The 19166-nt window shown below is 44.1% G+C and overlaps 1 protein-coding gene across 3 annotated transcripts in view; it reads right to left on the bottom strand.

Annotated features, from left to right (window-relative positions):
- Positions 1-10426: 10426 nt before the first annotated feature.
- Positions 10427-19166, bottom strand: part of NUDT4 (nudix hydrolase 4) — a 34093-nt gene continuing 25353 nt past the window's right edge. For 2 of the 3 annotated variants that reach the window (XM_001511749.5, XM_007670074.2), the window contains 4 exons: positions 18999-19109; positions 16956-17000; positions 15687-15774; positions 10427-13562 (listed from right to left, as the gene is read on the bottom strand). In XM_001511749.5, the coding sequence (XP_001511799.1) occupies positions 13360-13562; positions 15687-15774; positions 16956-17000; positions 18999-19109 (447 nt within the window). In that variant the 3' untranslated portion in view covers positions 10427-13359. The remainder of the gene's footprint in view (positions 13563-15686; positions 15775-16955; positions 17001-18998; positions 19110-19166) is intronic. The other variant, XM_007670073.4, reaches the window with a different exon arrangement.

The following is a 19166-nucleotide window of genomic DNA, read 5'->3' as shown; positions in this document are numbered from 1 at the left end:
CTTTGCCTTTGTACAGTTTATTTTGCTGTGTTTATTTCGGTTCCCTAATGTGACAATCGTACTGACAAATTTAAACCAGAAGGAACACTTTATATTTTTGGTCTTTACCCTCCGACATATTAAGTAGTTAAGAGTTGGACTGCTGACTACTCTTTTTGAAGCAGATTTGTGATCGCACACTGCCACACGACTTTGTACAGACTGGCCAGGAGGATAGACAAAGATTTCATCAGTAATGGGCAGTTCTTTCAAAATAAATTTAAGAAAATGTGATTAAATGTTTGCAACCTCATTGGTTTGAGTATCGAATGGCCCTATTTAGGATGTTGGAAAATAACTGTCCAGGAGAAGTACAAAGAGTTGTGGTGGACGGCTGTGTAACTTTCCTTTGATATGTCACATCATGTCTGGAATGAAATTGTAGATTATTTTTAATCCCAGTTAATTTCTGGGAATGTCATTTTGTGGGTTGGAGAAAAATTAGAGGTAAAAAGCCCTGCTGATCATTTGTTTTAGTTTACTAAGCTAATTAATTAACCCAGACCTGACGAACAAACCATCAGCAACTGGTCTGAGTGCCACTAAAAATATTTATTCATTAGAAAGCATGGTGAAATTCTTAGCTGATTATTTTCTTCGACCTCAGTTTTTATCTTGGTGGACAATAATGTTAGTATTTGTTAAGCGCTTACTATGTGCCGAGCACTGTTCTAAGCGCTGGGGTCGATACAAGGTAATCAGGTTGTCCCAGTGAGGCTCACAGTCTTAATTCCCATTTTACAGATGAAGTAACTGAGGCACAGAGAAGTTAAGTGACTTGCCCAAAGTCACACAGCTGACAAGCAGCGGAGTCGGGATTAGAATCCACGACCTCTGACTCCCAAGCCCATGCTCTTTCCGCTGAGCCACGATATGTTTGCTGAGAGCCCAGGTCTCTAATTTGATCCTCCCCCCAACTTCATCGTTTCTCTCCATCGCCTCAGGCTTTCCTTTGCCTTCTTCCTTCCCCTTTTTCTGACTCCTTGTTCTTTTCCAGCTATTGGAGAGGCCAATCAGAACTATGTAAATTGTATCTTGCAGTGCATCCCTCGTCTCTTATAATTCAAGGTGATAGTCATGTAGTCTATTTGACCTCTTCCCACTCCTATTCCAGTAAATCTGGAGTTTCTTCAAAATGTGGTGTATTTTACTGTGCTCTTATGTAAGATGAAGAAATATCTATTAAAATTACATTTTGAACGTAATTGTTTTTGGTGACTGGTAACTGGTATTGTCCCTCAGGATACCCTGCCTGATGAACATGTTAGTTGAATTCAGAACTAATGAGATTTTTATAAGTCTATAAAACATGCAGAAATTCGGAGGGCAAATTGCAACTTGCAGTAGCTCTGTAATGATCAGAATGTTCAAACATCTTTGACTACAGTTCCAAAACGGATTTATTGTCCCAGACAGGGGAGTCTGGATCCCTAGTGGACTTTCCGTGCATCTCATTAGTGGAAGAGTGATCACATTACAGATAACTGATCAAGGTACTGTTCCATCAAGTATATGACCCAGTTGGAACTTATCTTTACATAGCAGGTGGCCCTGAATTGTTATCTTCTGACTTGATCACACAGTGTGTCAAATTATTTAAGTCCAAATTTTTAAAAGAAAAGCACTGTTAGAGATAATCAAATGACATTTTCTTTCTTTTCAAATGCTTGCACAGATGTACTCATCTTGATCAAACCATTCTCTCATGGTCCTTTTTTCTTTTCCTTTTTTTTTTAAAGAGACCTTATAGAGGTTGTGGAGTTGTGGAGCCTAGGGCTGATTGGTTTGGAAGGAGCTGGAGGTAGGGCCAAACTGATTTTGCTTTTGAATTACAATCTGGAGGTAGGGACAAACTGATTTTGCTTTTGAATTACTATCTGGAGGTAGGGACGAGCTTGTTTTGTTTTTGAGTTACAGTGGAAAAGTCTGTTGGTAAAGGGTGTAAAAATATGAAGAGAAATCTTCTTGAGGCACACCACTTCTTGGAAAAAATTTTAATTTAGATCTAAGATTCCTCTTCAAAGTCAGTCATGACCTTTTATTTTTAAGTAGTTTCACTTGAGATATGAAATGTGACATTTTAGGGCAATACAGGACACACAGTATTTGCATGTATCTTATCCCTCTGTATCACGTTAGTGCATGTCTCTTACTCTCGGGCGCCCGGTTGAACTCTGATACGGAGTTGTCTTCATTGAGGCTGATGTGTAAAGCTTCTCGTGTGTCCCTTCATTTTTACCCCAGCTTCTCGTATCTGATGTATTCGATACACACACGTGACTCTCCTTTCAGGTGTTAAAGGAATATCTTTCAGGAGTCTCTGATGATGCCCCAACATCTGTGCTTTCCATTTTTGATTCCCAAGTGTGACGGAGTGAGCCGAAATTCTAGTATGCCGCATAGTTTAGAAATGAATGTGGTGGCCTTCAATGTAGCAGATCCTATTTTTAGACCTTTCCGCTCCCCATTAACAGAACTTCAGTGAGCAAGTGTCCCTTTGAATGCTTTTGGCTGCTCTGAGAACTAATACACACACAAAAATCAAATGAACACAAATAGTACTATTTTATATATACTGTATTAGGATTTTTTTTTTGATAGCCACAGGGTGGATTTCTTAAATGGGATACCAGTTCTCTAAATTGAAAATAACAATCACGCTAGTCATATTAACACTAAGATCGGGGGGGTGTGTGTGTATGTATTTAGGGAAGAAAAAAGGAATAGGGTCCTTGACCTTTTATCATAGCTATACTAACAATCCTGTTGGTGAATTGTCCTTGTCTGATGTTTAGCCATACATTGGCATGGAAGTGAGGTTCAAGAATGTAATTTTACATAAAATCAGTAGAATAAACTTGTTTTAGAGGTTGGGCGATTTCTGTAGTCTAAAACAAAGTGTCACTTTAATAGCTTTCAAGAAAGCATATTCCCAACTCATTAGTTATCGTTTAATAATGTAATGGACAAGCTAAAGATGAGCCGGTGTAAAAATGTACGATGGGATGGTATTTCCCCTAAAATTTATGTACATTCCTACTCGGAATAATGGAGGGTTACTCTTCAGAGATGTGACTGGTTCCATTTATAACGTGTCTTGATTGTAATGTAATATACTGAAATTAAAGGAAGACTAATTATTCATTATATCCATTGAACTCAGTTTGAAAGACAGCAGTCCTTTTCATGGTACTACAGTGCTTTTGTTGAACAGTGGTCATAAAAGTCATTTGTCTGTGCAAAATGTAAAAAAAAAATAATAAACTTTGGCATTTAAATGTTGAATATCTCCATATTTATTTTCAGTTCATTATATGTAAGGGAAAAATCCCAGTGACTCTCCCTTGCCATCCCTTCTACCCTGTTTTCTCTCCACCCCCCCAAATTCTTAGATCTTTTTTCCACCTTGAGAATTAGGACATCGTATCTGTTTGTGAGAAAATTGGAATGTTCAAATAGTGGTTCATTTGGGAATCAAAGTTGACTATTTTCCAGCAGCTGCTAACATCCTAGCCAGCCACTAATAATTTTAACTGGTGGTCAGTAAAGTTTGTGGTGTTGGTTCCCCCGCCCCCCCCCCCCCCCCCCCCAAACAGGCAACTTCTTTCTCACAGGGTTATACGATAGGATAAATTTCAGTGTGCTCTGTGTGTGGGATTGCCCAGCAATTTGAGCAAGACAGAATTGTTATGAATAAAAAGTTGGTGTTTATCAACTACCTATGATGAACCAAGCACTGGTGTAGATGCGGGGTCGGATTGAAAAGTCCCGGCCCGACATGGAGCTCACGGTCTTGGGCAGGGAGAACAGGTATTTGTCGTCATTTTACAGATGAGGAAACAGGCACAGACAAGTTAAGTGACTTGCTCAAGGTTACTCAGTAGGAAAGAGGCAGAACTGGGATTTGAAACCCAGATCTCCTCACTCAGTCCCATAGTCTTTCTGCTAAGCGGTGCTGTCATTGCCTAGAAACTAATAAAACCAAGTAACTAGTTTATATAGGAATGCCAGTTTTGGGGCTATAAAAACAATCCTCTGAGGGAAGAAATTAGAAAAATTCAGGGTGCCGTGCATGCAGCTCTACTCGCTGACCTTGCTCTGTGTTAATTTAGAGAGGTTTGTTTGGTAAAACAAGTTGTGTCTTCTTACCTGTCACTGTTTTCCAGGCCCTTGATATGGAGAGGAGCTCAGTTAAAGACGTGGTTGTCGATAGTCTGCTTCGGTCCCACTGCCTCACAATTTCCCATTTTTCTGTGTGTTCCAAAGTCAGTGTAGATGGATTTTTCTGGCTTTACAGTCTGTCAGGAAGAACATACAGCCCTACCTGAAAACTGTCGACTGAGTGGGGTCTAAGAATCGCGTTGGGTGTTGGCGGAATCTTTGTGGCGTCCCCTCAGTTAGTGGTATTCATTGAGCACTTTTCGAGGGTAAGAGCACTGTGCTAAGCACTTGGGAGAGTACAATAGATAAGGGGACATGATCCCTGCCCTTGAACCGTGTGCATTTTGGCTTCTAGCTTAGGATTTGAAAGCAGAGTGACGATTAAGTGTCAAGTGTAAGGGCTTGGCTTCGCTGGCTGGGTCGAGTTTGGGGTTGATGTAGCTCGTTCCAGTGCGGTGCAATCCCTCCTCTAGGCCTTGAGAGGCTGGGCTTTTGGAAGTGTTTCATAGAAGCCGCCCCCTACAAGAGCAGTGTGATGGACAGGGATTGGAAGTTGGAAAATCCTGGCCAGGGTCAGCCTTTGTGTACCATAAAAAACAAACAACATGAACACACCTAGAAGTTGATTTTTCCAGAGCTGGAGGTAAGATCTTCTAACCCCAGAGACTAGGGAGTGGACCCTGCAATCAAGAGACCCTTCAATGTGCTGCTCAGCCCGCCGGGGCACTTGTATTTGCAAACCTTCGGACCTCTGGCTTAATACAGAGCCTCTCCAAACCCCGGAGAGTGATTCTAGTTCCCGGCCTCTCAAAGCTGGGAGGCCAACTCTGGTGAGGCGTCTGTGTGTCCGTCAACTTGGGTCTACTAGCGGGGCGCAACGGCAGAGGTCGAAAGCCGGTTTCTGACCGGATCTCTCCCGTCCAGGACACAGCATGTCCGATCACTGAGGCTAAACACCCCGGCGTGTGGCTTGGTGGAGGACTCTGGTGGTTTCGGCACGTTCGTTTTATGAGAAGAGGCTGAGGCAGAGTCACTCTTGCAGACTCAGGTAAGTTCCAGTCAACAAATTGGGGATACCTAACAGTGGTAGGTGTGTTAGTGGTAGTGGTAGTACAGTGGTAGTGTGTTAACTTCTTTATGAGCCTCACATTGTGACTCTACAACTGAAAACCACCCGGCTGTGCCACTTGTCTGCTGTGTGACTTTGGGCAAGTCATTTAACTTCTCTGTGCCTCAGTTTCCTTGTCTGTAAAATGGGGATTGAGAGTGGGAGTCCTATGTGGGACAGGGACTATGTTTAACCCAATTATCTTGTAGCCACCCCAGTGCTCAGTATAGTGCCTGGCACATAATACCACCATTATTATGATTGTTGTTATTCTTGCTGGTGGCTCCTGGATTCGGTACCCATGTCGTGGATCAGTGAGTGTCAATCTCTCATCCCGTGTGGGTGTTTGTCTGGTTCTGTCGGTCCCCGCCTCTGACGTTGACTTTCTACCTGTGAGGTCACCCTTTGGCGGGGGAAAACTTGTTGGTATACTTGCTGCTGTCTGCTCTTTCCTCACTGGGTTCGTCTTGGAACTGCTGAGCGGCCACATCTGTTTACAGACGTCCCAGGGACTGGGGAAGCGCAAACCTCTGGGGGCTCCTGATTGACATTGAACAACAACAACAAAATGACAACTCACCCGCCTTATTTCTGGAAATCATCATTTGTAAAATGGGCTAATTGCCTTCTTCGGAGGTAGCCCCTTGCTTTCTGGCTATTGGTGTTCCCCTGGATTTGTGGCCGCGAGCGAAAGTTGTAAGGCAACTGAGAGATTCGGATCCGGATTCTCTGCGTGTGGCGTTCAGACTCTGATAGTCCTACAGATAGATCCCATTAGGCTCCCGTGTACTTTATCTGGACTATAATCCACAGCCACCCTTGGCAGTTGCATTCTGGTTCATTAGTAGTCATTTCTGGGAGAAGCAGCGTGACCTAGTGGATAGAGTACAGCCCTGGAAGAGGGACCTGAGTTCAAATTCTAACTCTACTCATCTGCTGGATGATCTTGTGCAAGTCGCTTAACTTCTCTGTCCCACCTGATTAGCTTGTGCTTAGTACAGTCCTGGGCGCATAGTACCCATAGTAAGTGCTAAACAAATACCTTAAAAAAACCCTAATAGCCAACTCCATATTCTGAACCTGATCCAGTGGGATGCTCGGAGAAAGTGTCACAGTAGGTTTTTTTGATGTTCACTTCCATTATTGTAAAGGAACCTTATCACAACCCTGTTTTTTTCTGCTCACCTCTCTTACTGTCGTGCCCAATAATTTATCCAATGGGGCTCAATTGCTTGTGAGCAAATTCCAAGACAATAATGGTATTAAATATACTATACTATATTAATACTATAATATGCTCAGCATTTAGAACAGTGCTTGGCACATTTGTAGGCATTTAACAAATACCATTATTATTATCATAATACTAAGTGTGAAGCACTTTAGATCAGACACAGTCCCTGTCTTACCTGGGGCTGAGAGTCTAAAATGGGAGGAAAAACAGTTATTGAATCTCCATTTTACAGATGAGGAAACTGAAGCACAGAGAAGTTGTGACTTGCCCAAGGTCACACAGCAGACATGGCAGAGCTGGAATTAGAACCCAAGTCCTTCCGACTCCTGGGCCCATGCTCTAGCCGCTAGGCCATGCTGCTTGGTCTTCTGCCCAAGCCCTTTGTGATTTTGTAGGCTTTGACCCCGTCCCCCTCCGTCTTCATCTTCCAGTCAAATCGGGATGCTGCACCTTCTTCCTGACCATTTTAGTGGGCCTTTTCTACACTCTTCTGTGCCTGATATTTTCTCCTTCCTGAGGTGCAGGAACAAGAACCACATCCGGGATTCTTGGTGGGAACGTGCCTTGATTTTCTTCCTGGATCCTGGTCTGGTGTCCTCGACCACTGATGGAGCCAGGGTGGATCTCAGCGCAGAAAGCCCGGGGCGGGGCGGGAAGGGGAGAGGGGCAGAGTCGTGGTCGCTCTCCTCAGCTGCTTGCAGTTGGCCTTGGGGAGGCAGAATCCTTTAGCAGGAGTTGCAGGAAATGGATGGAGCTCATTGTGGGAGTATGCACGTGGAGATGTCCTGGGTTTTTCTTGTTCCATCCCTAAAGTTGTAGGGGACAACTGCTCTGAAAGCAATTCTCTGCACAGCTAAATCTGCTAGAAAGTGAATTTGCGATTAAAACAGAGTCCCACCGACATCAAAGTTACAGAGCTATACTCAGCATACACACCGACCCACAAGAAAACACATTTTCCTGGAGATACACATACCTATGATAAGGTAGAAAATACAGATTGGCGCACATAGATAAATATCAGTAGCGTCCCATTTTAAGCGTTAAAGAGGTGTCTATTGCATCTACTTTTTTTAGATTACAAAAGACCTGAGGCCTTCAAGAATCTAACCCCTAGAGCTGTTCTCGACGACTTGCAGTGTTGACTTAGGTAGTTCGTGGAGATTTTCGAGGACTTGGCCTATGCCCGTGCTCCATGAGTTTCCGCTGTCGTTGAGCTGAAATAGCTGTGCTTCCCTGGGTTATGTGGGCAAGTTTCCCTATTCTTTGTGCCAGTGAGGCCCTTTTCCCCTCTGCATCTTGTTCCTTCTGGGGGTGTTGTCTTGGCTCAGCATCAAAGCTCTTTTCTGCTGTCGTGGGTCTGGAACACCACTTGATCTTTTTCCAAGTGACTCGGTAGCGTCCCGCTGCCCCTGCTTGTTGTTTTTCGCTCTCATCTTTCCACCACCTTTCGCCTCCTGCCCCTCCTGGATGGTCCCTGGTCCCGTTTGCATCATCGTGCCGTCAAGAGTTGCTGAAGGCTCCTGGGTCTTGCACGGGCTTTTCTTCTCCCTTCCCTTCCCCATCCCTCTCCTCCTGCACTTCTCTCCAGTGGCTCTGGTGGGAAGGAGAAAGGTTTGAGGGGGTGGAAAGGGAGGGAGGACCTTTTCCTCAGTTTCTGTTTTGCTGTTGCCGTGCCTACTGAAGCCAGGTGAAGGGCCCCCAGCCCTCTCCCCCTCAAACTCCGGGGAAACAGGTTTCTGGGTGGAGGAGAGAGTGAGTCACACCAGGCACCAAGTACATGAAGCTTCGTTGAGGGGTGTCTCCCTCCCGGGGTGGTTCTCCAGCGCATGGTGGACCTGCTCGTCCAACACGCAGGGAGAAGGGCAGAGCCTCTTCCTGGCCCGCTGCCTCCTTCGGAGTCCGATTTTTGAGCATCAGGCAGGAAAGGCCAGAGAGCGGGGCTGCTGCCAGAGGGCCATTTTCTGAGGGTCGACACAGGGAAGGGGTGGGGAGTGAATGGATGGTCTTCAGTTCAAAGCTGGATGCTACGCTTACCTGCTTCCTGTCTGGAGGAGCTTCTAAATAGGGGCATCCCCCCCACCCCCACACCCCTATATTAATGTCGGTATTTATTAAGTGCTTACTATGTGCACAGCACTGTTCTTAAGTGCTGGGGTAGATACAGGGCAATCAGGTTGTCCCATGTTAGGCTCGCAGTTTTAATCCCCATTTTACAGATGAGGTAACTGAGGCACAGAGAAGTTAAGTGACCTGCCCACAGTCACACAGCTGACAAGTGGCAGAGCTGGGATTAGAACCCATGACCTCTGACTCCCAAGCCCAGGTTCTTTCCACTGAGCCACGCTGCTTCTCATAATGATGCACATTATGCTATATATTATAATGATGCAATGATCACAGACTCGTGAGGGGCAAGTCTGTTCTGAGTGACTCCAACCGAAGGATTTTATCCCTTTCCAGAGCCAGGGATGGAGTCTCGTGTTGCAAATGGGAGATGAGCTCGGTCCAGGCACACAAACTTCCTCACCCAGCGTCTGCGTGAGGGAGGTGGTGATTTAGTGCCAATGGTTTGTGTGGCACCCAATGCCCTGTCTCCCCCCGTCAGTCAGGTTCCCCATGGGACAATGGTTGCAGTGAGTGAAAAGGTGGGCAGGGGTGCAGCACAGTGCACACAGAGTGTAAGTCCTTAGAGCCAAAGCGATGGCAGCATCTTGTCGATGCTGTGCCATCGTGCCGTGGGCCAGTGGGCTGCTGCCAAGGTTGTTGCCTCGGTAACTTAGCTGCTTTATTTTTATCAGGTACTTGCAGGATTTCTGATGAAGCAGCCTTGTCTAATGGAAAGAGCACGGGCCCGGGAGGCAGAAGACTTGGGTTCTAATCCCAGTTCTGCCCCGTGTCTGCTGTGTGAGACATTTCTTGGTGCCTCAGTTTCCTCATCTCTGAACCCCACTGGGGACAGGGGCTGTGTCTGACCTGATTACCTTTGTATCTACCCCAGCACTTAGAAAAGTGCTTGGCTCACAGTGAGTGCTCAACGAATACCACTATTATCATTATGAATCGTCCTTCAAAATCACATCTAGCTCCTACAGTAACTCAGCAAGTGAGGCCCAGGGATTTGAATAAGTACGGCATCTAACAACCTTTCAAGGCCTTGGTATGTTCTGTGTTTACTTCCGATTTCTCCACCCGTAATCTCACCAGATTGGCAGGGCAATATGACCGACTGAAAAGCAGGTTCCTTTGCCTAGCTGGCTCAACATCACAGAGTGAGGGAGTGAGTGGAAGAGTTGGATCTCCCGGCTGAGGGCTAGACCGGTGTGACATAAAATTTGCTGGTATCTCCCTCTGAAACCTCCACTGGCCCCCTCCCTTCTGTTGAATATGGTTGCTTTCCCTGACCGCTGCCTGCTGCTCTGTATTGCTGCAGCATCACACGGACACGCTGTGGGCCATTAAGTCATAAATGACTTATTCTGCACACACTTCGCAGTGTACCGCCCTTCTGCCTATTTGCTTGTTGCACTGTTTGTCCAAGGCAACCCTGCTGCTGATTTTGATTCCACACAGGGCCTGAGTCTCCAGTGCCATGTCTCTTCCCCTGGGAAGTGTGTGTCGGGGGTTGAGAGGGGAGAAGACATTTCCCTCCCTCACCCTAACACATCACAGCTGCTCTGAGAAAGTCATAAGACTGCTGGAAGTGCTAATTCCCCCTATCTCCATTCTGCTTTCCAACCTTTCAGAATGGTCCAGGCCCAATTAAAGGGATTGTACTTGGCATCCTTGGTCCTGTTGGTCATGTAAGTCAAAGGTAGAATGGAGGTAGGTGAATAACTGATCTAGCTTCTGTTGTACTGAAAAAACTAAGGCGCACACACACAGCCCTTACAATTAGGTTTTTATTTTGGTATTTTATCCCCATTATAAAAAGTCAAAATTGTTTTTACATCAATAGTTTCAAAAGAAAACCATGCAAAGTGATACAATGTTTACAGCTTTTTTCCTGTTTTGCTCCCTCCGTAATTTTGTAAGAAACAGAACATGGGGCTTCCTTTAAAGATGCTAGCCCCTTGTTGCTAGCAAAGCAAACTTTGGGCCTTTTGGTGATAGGTGCGGGATTTGAAGAGAATACTTCAGGTGCCTCTGCACACTACAGGGTCTTAAGGTATAAGAGTATGGCACTTAACCAGCTTGAACATTTCAACTTTGGCTTCCAAGACAAGATTTGAGACGTACGTTACTGTATCTCGGCAAGTGTCCTTGGGTCATTCCTTGGGTGGTGGGAATAGAGGTGGAGGGGTGGAGTAGAGAGTGAGAAAATGAGCAGCTCTACAACTTTAGAACATATAATCACCACAGTTCTCAATGTGACAGATGGGGAAGTAAAGCCACTGGACCATGAGGCCGTTAACGTAAGGGTTAGTATCCCCTGCTCCTAAATCATAGTTTAAAGTCCTCTCAGAACCCAAAATGGGCTCACCTTCTATGCAACTTGATCACTGGTTTTACCCAAGCATTTTAGATTTAAAACAAAAAACAAAACATCAGCATGATGTCAGTTTACAATCATTGCAGTTCAAAGAGTGTTAAATTATACAAAGACAAAAGGAATTATGACTGGTCATTAAGGGAAATTTGCAAGTTGCATAGAGATCTGCACACTCAGTGGCACTGAAAAATCTTGATGTGGCCCTAAGTACAAATGTTTAATCCAACATTATACAACAAAGTATTTATAGGCTAGCAACTCTGAATTTAAACACAATACTGTACATTTTTACATTTTTATCAATTACATCATTTAAGAGTTACAAAATAACATGCATTACCGCTAAGAATACGATGTTCAAGCTTTTAATTCCCAAGGATTTGGAGGCAAAATAATTTTTAAAATCCAAATTCTTTACTGTGCTGTTTTAGTTCAAAAAAACCCCACAAAAGATTTTAGCCAATACCTAATGACAATTATTACATTGGGTTTAGGTTCAGATTAAAAAAAATACATTTATCTCCAAACAAGGCAAAGTAGAAAAGTGATACTGAAAAATGGTATCCTGATTTTGTCACAGCCTACTTAGAATTTTGAAAGTAGGGTGATGAAATTCCTTTTAGGTTTTCTATTCCCTTCAGTTAGGAGTATTTTCAAAATAAATCTAGATTCATTTGAACTGAAACTTGTACTTAATCCTTGTGGTTCTGATTAATCTACCCACACACACACACACACACACACACACACGGCACAAGATCTCATTTTTTCAACAAGGAGAACTGTGGCACCAATATTTCCTCAAAAAGTGTAACAGCACGCAATTAATTTATAGCAGCATTTTACACAATTTGTGTTTAAAGTAGGCTAACTATGTACTGAGTAACAAAGTCTTAAATTACATTTATTTTCCATTTTACACTCACTATTTACCAGTTAGAATATTTACAAAGTGTTTAAATGCTATGTGTACAATGATCACTTACTCTAAAGTGAGCTTCATAATAGAGAAGATTTGGCTTCAACCACAATTCTGGGGTGGTTGTGGGAAGGTGAGAACAATTTTCCAAAACGGTACATACGCATTTCAAGGGGCTGCTTAGAAAAAAAAATGGTTTTGAGGCAATTTGTTAATGACTGACTGCTTGCCAGCATTTAGACTCTTACCACACACTTGCTATGTGATCTTGCATCATTGACCTCTCCATGATGGGTTCAAGTGATAAAACTCAAAATGGACGGCATTTAAGCAGTTCTAGAACAATGTCATTAGGCCAGCTCCCATCCTGGCTCAGCACCTCATGCTAAGAGGATGGTCTAAAAGATTAGAGTCTTCTTGTAGTGGTGGAGGGGAGAAAATGTTTGAATAAAATCTGAACCATCATCACTATGGAGAGTTTGCCATGGGACTGTATTAGCTTCCTGTCCTCTTTCTGCTAAAGTTTTCCGGGAACCAGAGAGGTGACCTAATCCTTCAATCTGTCTCACCTTCCCAAATGGAGAACTTTTGTTTAGGGGAAAGAGAGAGAAAGGGGTGGGGGGTGGAACCACAACAAAAAAAGGGTTGGGTCTGTGTGAGGGAAAGCATACAATATGACTGCAAGTTTTATATCCTTGAAAAAGGTCAAAAACAGAAAACATTCTGACAACAGGAGGCTAAATTTTTGGGTGGTGATGGGGAGATGGTGAATAAGAGAAGGCAAAGAGGTCAAAGTTGATACTTAGCTGGAATTATTTCAGGAGTTTTTAAAGAAATAAGTTTATTTTCCTTTGAAGTGAAATACAAAATTGCAATAGTAAAAATATAGCCTTAAAAAAATTGTGGAGCTCACAATTCAAATGCTCTCCTTTTACTACAGAAAAAGCTAATGCACCAAAAAGAGTTTGTAAAACCCAATACCACAAATAAAGGGACAAGAGATTTATCCAGCCAGTTTCTTAAATACATTTACAGTGATGCCTCCTCCCTCTCAGACTGCCCTATAAAATAACCCCCTCCCCCTTTTGCCCCCTACCCCAAGACAAAGCACTCCATGGAGTATTGGAGAAAGTTGCCAGACGTGGAAAATCTGAGAACTCTGATGGGGAGAGGGTGGGGGGAAGCCAGTTAAGGCATCTTAAATTCCATATATGGCTTTGGTTTACTGAGTATTTTACACTGTTAGGGAAAATAATTTCAAAATAGCTTAAGTACATGCCAAAATGATTCAATACATAAATGCATGGCATTTTAGACAAAATTTAAATATCTGTGGATGTTTGCATGGGAACCCAGAAGTGCCTCTTTCCCTATAATGGTGCCTGGGGAAAGGGGCCACAAACTATTTATCTCACAGCAGATGGTAACCCAGAAGTCTGTGCAGAAGTGACATACAATGAATTGTTATCTGGAAGGGAGGGGACCATGGAATTTCCATTAATTGGAGAGCAGCCCAGTTTCAATTTTTCCAAATATGCCGCATGTACAGGTTTGTGACACTGGAGAACCTTGATCGCATCTTCTATTTTGAACCACTCCCGCTTCCTTCCTGGAAAATATTGGAAATTGTAAGCAATTACAAAATTAGTCTCAAGGCAATCAATTCGATATAGTGGGGGGAAAAAGTCACAACCAAGTGGCTTTTGATTCATCAATATATAAGTGATAGACTATATTAATGGAGCTCAATACACCCAATTGGGATGCAGGTGGCCAATGCACAAATTTAGGTGCCGACAGCTGGAGCTGCAAATAAGCTCCAGCTTTAGTGATCGTGCATTAGGCATATTGGCACAGAGAAGCACCATGGCCTAGTGGATATAACTGGGGCCTGGGAGTCAGAAGGACCTGGGTTCTAATGCCTGCTCTGCCACTCATCTGTTTGGGCAAGTCAGTTCACTTCTCTGCCTCTGTTACCTCGTCTGTAAAATGAGGATTAAGACCCTAAAAGCCCCATGTGGAACATGAATTGTGTTCAACCAGATATCAGGGTAGATATCTACACAAGCATTTTGTAAAGTGCCAGGCATATAGTAAATGCTTAACAAATACTGCCCTCCCTGCAAAAAAAAAATTCCAAGGAGCTGACAAGCTGTAGAGTATATACTCAGGGCATCCCAGCAGGAGCAGGTCTGTATTTACTTTGGAGGCCCTGATCCACATTAGTACCATTAACTACCATTAAAAGAAAATATTTTTATTTTCCTCACAGAACTATAGATCCCTCTCAATCAGTAATGCAGCACCACTCAGGTGGGGGGAGGTTTTCATGAAGCATAGTACTCTGAGCTGTATGAAAAACACAACAGCTAAAATAGTTTAATCTGTGGCAATAGAATTGATGTTCCCTATTAAGTAGTACATATTATTCTGTTGCTAATGCTATCAGCCCACATCCACACTTGCAAAAGCAGCAGATCAGTTTGACAAGCTTCTTCCTAGGCAGAGCTATGCTAGATAGCAAGACATACTCTTTAATAATAATAATAAAATGTGGTACAAAGTGGTAAACTTGGAAACCTGCCAGTTTCGGTCATTATATGAAGGAGTAAAAGGGTGTGGAAAGAAGGGGGTCCATACTCAGTCTGCTTCTTGCCCTGGTTTCCAGAGAGCCCCCTCAGGGTCAGGGATCATGTATAATTCCCCTCCTGTGTATGCCTTCTTGGCACTCTATAGAGGGCTTCATACTCTTACTTAATCCTAAATACTATTACAATTTGATCCCTGGAATTAAAACACTTACCTCTCTCCAACTACTACTTCCCCTCCACAGAGTCACTCTTTCTTTGAAAACCAAACTAGTCTCCCCTGTGCTCCTAGTTTTAATACTGGTCACGAAGGACTCAGAGCTACAACAACATACCTTGGCTTCGGCACGAGGCTCGAGGGATGAATGCCTTTCTTGATTTAGCACAGATATTGCAGATCTCTACTCTGCTAGCACAAGATGTCCTTTTCCTCAACGGGATGTGAAATACTTAAACTACTGGTTTAATCTACATCCACAAAACAATCTTAACCATGGCACACTTACATTACTCGTATTATTCAACATCTGTGACTGTTTTGGGTCACGGGGATGTGTTAACGCACCTTATAGTTTTCCTATGATTTACCTTTTTAGCCCTCTTTTGCTGAACACTTTTCACGGAACCAACTGAGAGCCAACTGCAATACAGCAGACATGGCCAGCCCATCAGCAGACATCACTGAGCGGCACTGGAAGGGGTAAGTGGCAAGAATAGATAAAACTTCACCCCCACAGAAGATGCCCCGGACTCTGAAATTCACCCAGAGGGGCCGAAAGCCTCAGTGCAGGACCCGTAGTTCTGCCCGCACTATGCAAGTGATGTTTCGGCCGGGCACGGTTTTTGCTAGCGTCTCTTTGTCTCTTTAGTTTTCCCAAGCTTCACCTCAAAGAGCGGCTCCTTTCTTGGTTGCAGGACACTATGCTTTATTTATGGCCCGTGATTCCCAGCTGGGATCCACCAGTTGAGATGCCTCTTATACCCCAGGCAGAAAAGCTTAAGCTACTGTGGGAAGCTGAAGCTTAGCTTGGGAAAAATGAATCATGGTTCCTAGAAGGTGGCATTTGATAGGTATGTATGTATTCATGGTTTGAAGATTTGTCTATTGGCTTCTACACTGGACAAAATCCTGGAGCATTACTTACCTATATTAACAGAATCCTCCCAGTCTTCCAATATTTCAGTGACCGTAAGGACGTAGACATAAGTCCTGTGTTTCCGGTCTTGGTTCTGCTTGAATATTAAAAGGAAAGCGCACAAAACATTTTAGTCTACACGCGTACGCCCTGACTCTTGAAAAATCAACAAAACTAAACTCCTTTATCCTCCCTTCTTGTTTAGGCACAGAGACCAAGGATCACAACATCCCTTTCCATAGGGAGCAGATAAGTAACTGCTGGATGAGAGCAGCAGAACTTGAATCTGGTTTCTTAATCTAGCGCTCTTTCAACCAGTGTTGTGCTGAGCAAGAGATGTCAGTCAAGATCAGCACTGCTACTCTGGATGTTTCTTCCCAGAGCATTTTAAATAGACGATCGTTAATAGCGTCAGCGACCCGGAATCGCACGTTTGTAAAGACTAGCTGCTCTTTTGCTGCTTCCAATGTCGTGCCAGGAGGTGGCACTATTTGGTCACTCACAAAACAACCAAATTCCGCGGAAATAATTCACAGGCGTCGCGTCACCTGCCCTGGGCAAAATGCGGTACAATGAAAAGTCTCTTTAGAATCTGTTGGCCCAAGGTTCCCTTTGTACTAGTACTGTTTCTGTGCTGATATAAAGTAAATATGTATTAAAATATTCTTGAGAAAAATAGAGAAAATATCAACGAAAAGTACCGCGCACACAAACTGCATTACCTCATTACTGCATTTACCTCAAATTCCTGAATGTATCCTTCATTAAAAGGGGAGAGGAGGAGTAGTATAGGCCGAGAAGAGAGAGGAGATGGGGTGAGACCCGGCTGGCAGGTCAGGAGGGGGGGCACTCGAGACATTAAGGGCTGCCTATGTTACAGGGAGACCGGGGCAAAATGGCAATGCCCTTGTTGAAAGCAGGCCCCATCCCAAATTGGTATTTAAGCACTTATGGGCAGAGCACTGTTCTAAGCCTGGGGTAGATACAGAGTAATCAAGTTGTCCCACGTGAGGCTCACAGTCTTAATCCCCATTTTACAGATGAGGTAACAGGCACAGAGAAGTGAAGTGACTTGCCCACAGTCACACAGCTGACAAGTGGCGGAGCTGGGATTCAAACCCATGCCCTCTGACTCCCAAGTCCATGCTCTTTCCACTGAGTCACGCTGCTTCTCTAGTGCAGGGACTGCTTCAGCACAATCATCCATATGCCCCTCTGACAGACAGCCTTTCAGGAGGGAAGAGTGGGAATATTTTTTAATCTTAAAAGTGAACTCACCTCAAATATCCCCAGGAGTCTGCCTAGTTTTCCTTTCACTCCAGCCTGCAGATAGAGACGACAAGTTTTGTTTCAAAAGTACAGTTTTAGATCTTTGTACCTAGAGACTAGAATTTCTCAATTAGTCACAGGTTTTATAAACAACGTTTCCCCTAACCTCATCAGAAATGGGAAGTAGGTAACTGGACCTAGAAGCAGCCTCATTTTAATGGGCCTCATCTTCCCTTATGAATACCAACATGCTCTTTTGGAATGTGTCAGCAAGTGGACTTAATGGGAAGTAAGTTTCATTAGAGGCTAAGCACATAAAACTCATTCACAAGTCCACACCACCCTGATCCAGTTTCAGGGAATCCCATTCCTCCTTGCCTCCCCTATTACTGCAATCTCTTAAAGAAGGCTAGGGGTCCTGGAACCAATGGCTTTCTGGGATTTTATGGCTCTTGGAAATGTGTGTGGGAGATGTGTTACTAGCCAAAAGAAAAGGGACCACAGCAGCTGTTCCAATATGAGCACTCAGCTGTCACCAGAGAAGTCATATCTCTGGTTCATGCTGTGGAGAGAGGAAAAAGGGAGAGACAGACCCATCCTGGCCTAGTGGAAAGAGCATGAGCCTGGGGCAGAGGACCTGGGTTCTAATCCCGGCTCTACCACTTCCCTGTTGTGTGGGCAGGTCACTTTAACTTCTTTGTGCCTCCGTTTCCTCATCTGTAAAATGGGGATTCAATATCCGGTCTCCTTCCTACTTAGACTGTGAGTCCCATGTGAGACAGAGCCCGAGTCCATCCTGAGTCTATCTACCCCATGATTAGCACACTAAGTGCTTAACACATACCACTATTACAGAGACCCTTCTCCCCAGTGTGTAAAACTTGTGTCTGCTCTCCCCTCAACTGACATACACTCATTTGACCCAGCTTTACAAAAAGTTTACAACTGACTCTGTGACTAAAAAGGGGAGGTGTCCATTTAGGCTGCCCCTGTGGCATAAAGGCAAGCGATCAAGTAAGCAATTAAATGATGGGGATTTACCTTGAATTCTATAGTAGCTGAAAGTGGCTTTTTATGGTATTTGTAAAGCACTTATTATGTACCAGGCACTGTACTAAACCCAGGGTTAGCTATAAGCTAATCAGGATAGACACAGTCCATGTCCCTTATGGGGCTCACAGTCTCAATCCCCATTTTGCAAATGAGGTAACTGAGGCACAGAGAAGTGAAATGAGTTGCTTACAGTCATACAGCAGGTAACGGTGGAGCCAGGAACAGATCCCAGGTCCTCTGACTCCCAGGCCCTTGCTTTATCCACTAGGCCACACTGTTTCTTGTTTCTCCTATTCACTGTCCCCTATGCATTCAGATCTGTGCCCTTTAAGCACTTGCTACTCACTTCATCCTCAGCCCCACAGCACTTAAGTACATATCCTTATACATTTCCTAGTCTGACAATCTAGTGTGGAAGACTGACACAAAAATGAATAAGATAGGGAGAAGAGAAGGAGGGAAAGATGGATATGGGGAAACTAAAAACAAAAAAATCCTTTAGATACTCAAGGGACATGGGCTGTGTCAAAACTGATTACTTTGTATCTCCCCCAGTGACACATAGGAAGCACAGGAAAAAGTAATCATGGAAAGCCCCCTGGAGGAGAAATTCCAGAAGGGTTCTCGCAGACCACAGGCACCCAAAGGCTGTAGGCAGGGGAGAGAGTAAGAGAAAAGGGCCAGAGCTGGAAGAGGTGAGAGCGAGGCTGGGTGAAGGTTAGCCTGAGGCTAGTGGGAGAAGGCAAGCAGGAGCACTGATTAAAACTTTCAACTTGATGCAGTGAGGAATAGGTACCTACTGGAAGGGGGAGAGGGTGTAGAATGACATTTTAGAGAAGCAATCTGGGCAGCAGTGTGAAGTATGGATGAGAATTGGGAGACCAGTGAGGAGAATGATATAAAATACAAACGCTTATATGCAAATGCAGGCGGGGAGGGCGGCAGAAAGAGCGAGAGAGGCTAAGATGAGGTTACATAAAATCTATTCACATAACTTACCTCTTCATAAACTTCCCTTACTGCAGCACCGCCTGGCTCTTCCTCTGGTTCCATCCCACCGCCTGGTACAATCCATTGGTCTGGATACCGACTGCTACTCACCAATAACACCTAAAAGGCCACCAAAAGGTTATTTTACAAATGCAGATACCTGACCATACGTACTAT

The sequence above is a fragment of the Ornithorhynchus anatinus genome, chromosome 14, assembly GCF_004115215.2.
Source record: "Ornithorhynchus anatinus isolate Pmale09 chromosome 14, mOrnAna1.pri.v4, whole genome shotgun sequence".
NCBI classification, from domain to species: Eukaryota; Metazoa; Chordata; class Mammalia; order Monotremata; family Ornithorhynchidae; genus Ornithorhynchus; species Ornithorhynchus anatinus.
The sequence above is the reverse complement of the archived record's forward strand: the minus strand, read 5'-3'. Positions and strand labels throughout refer to the sequence as shown.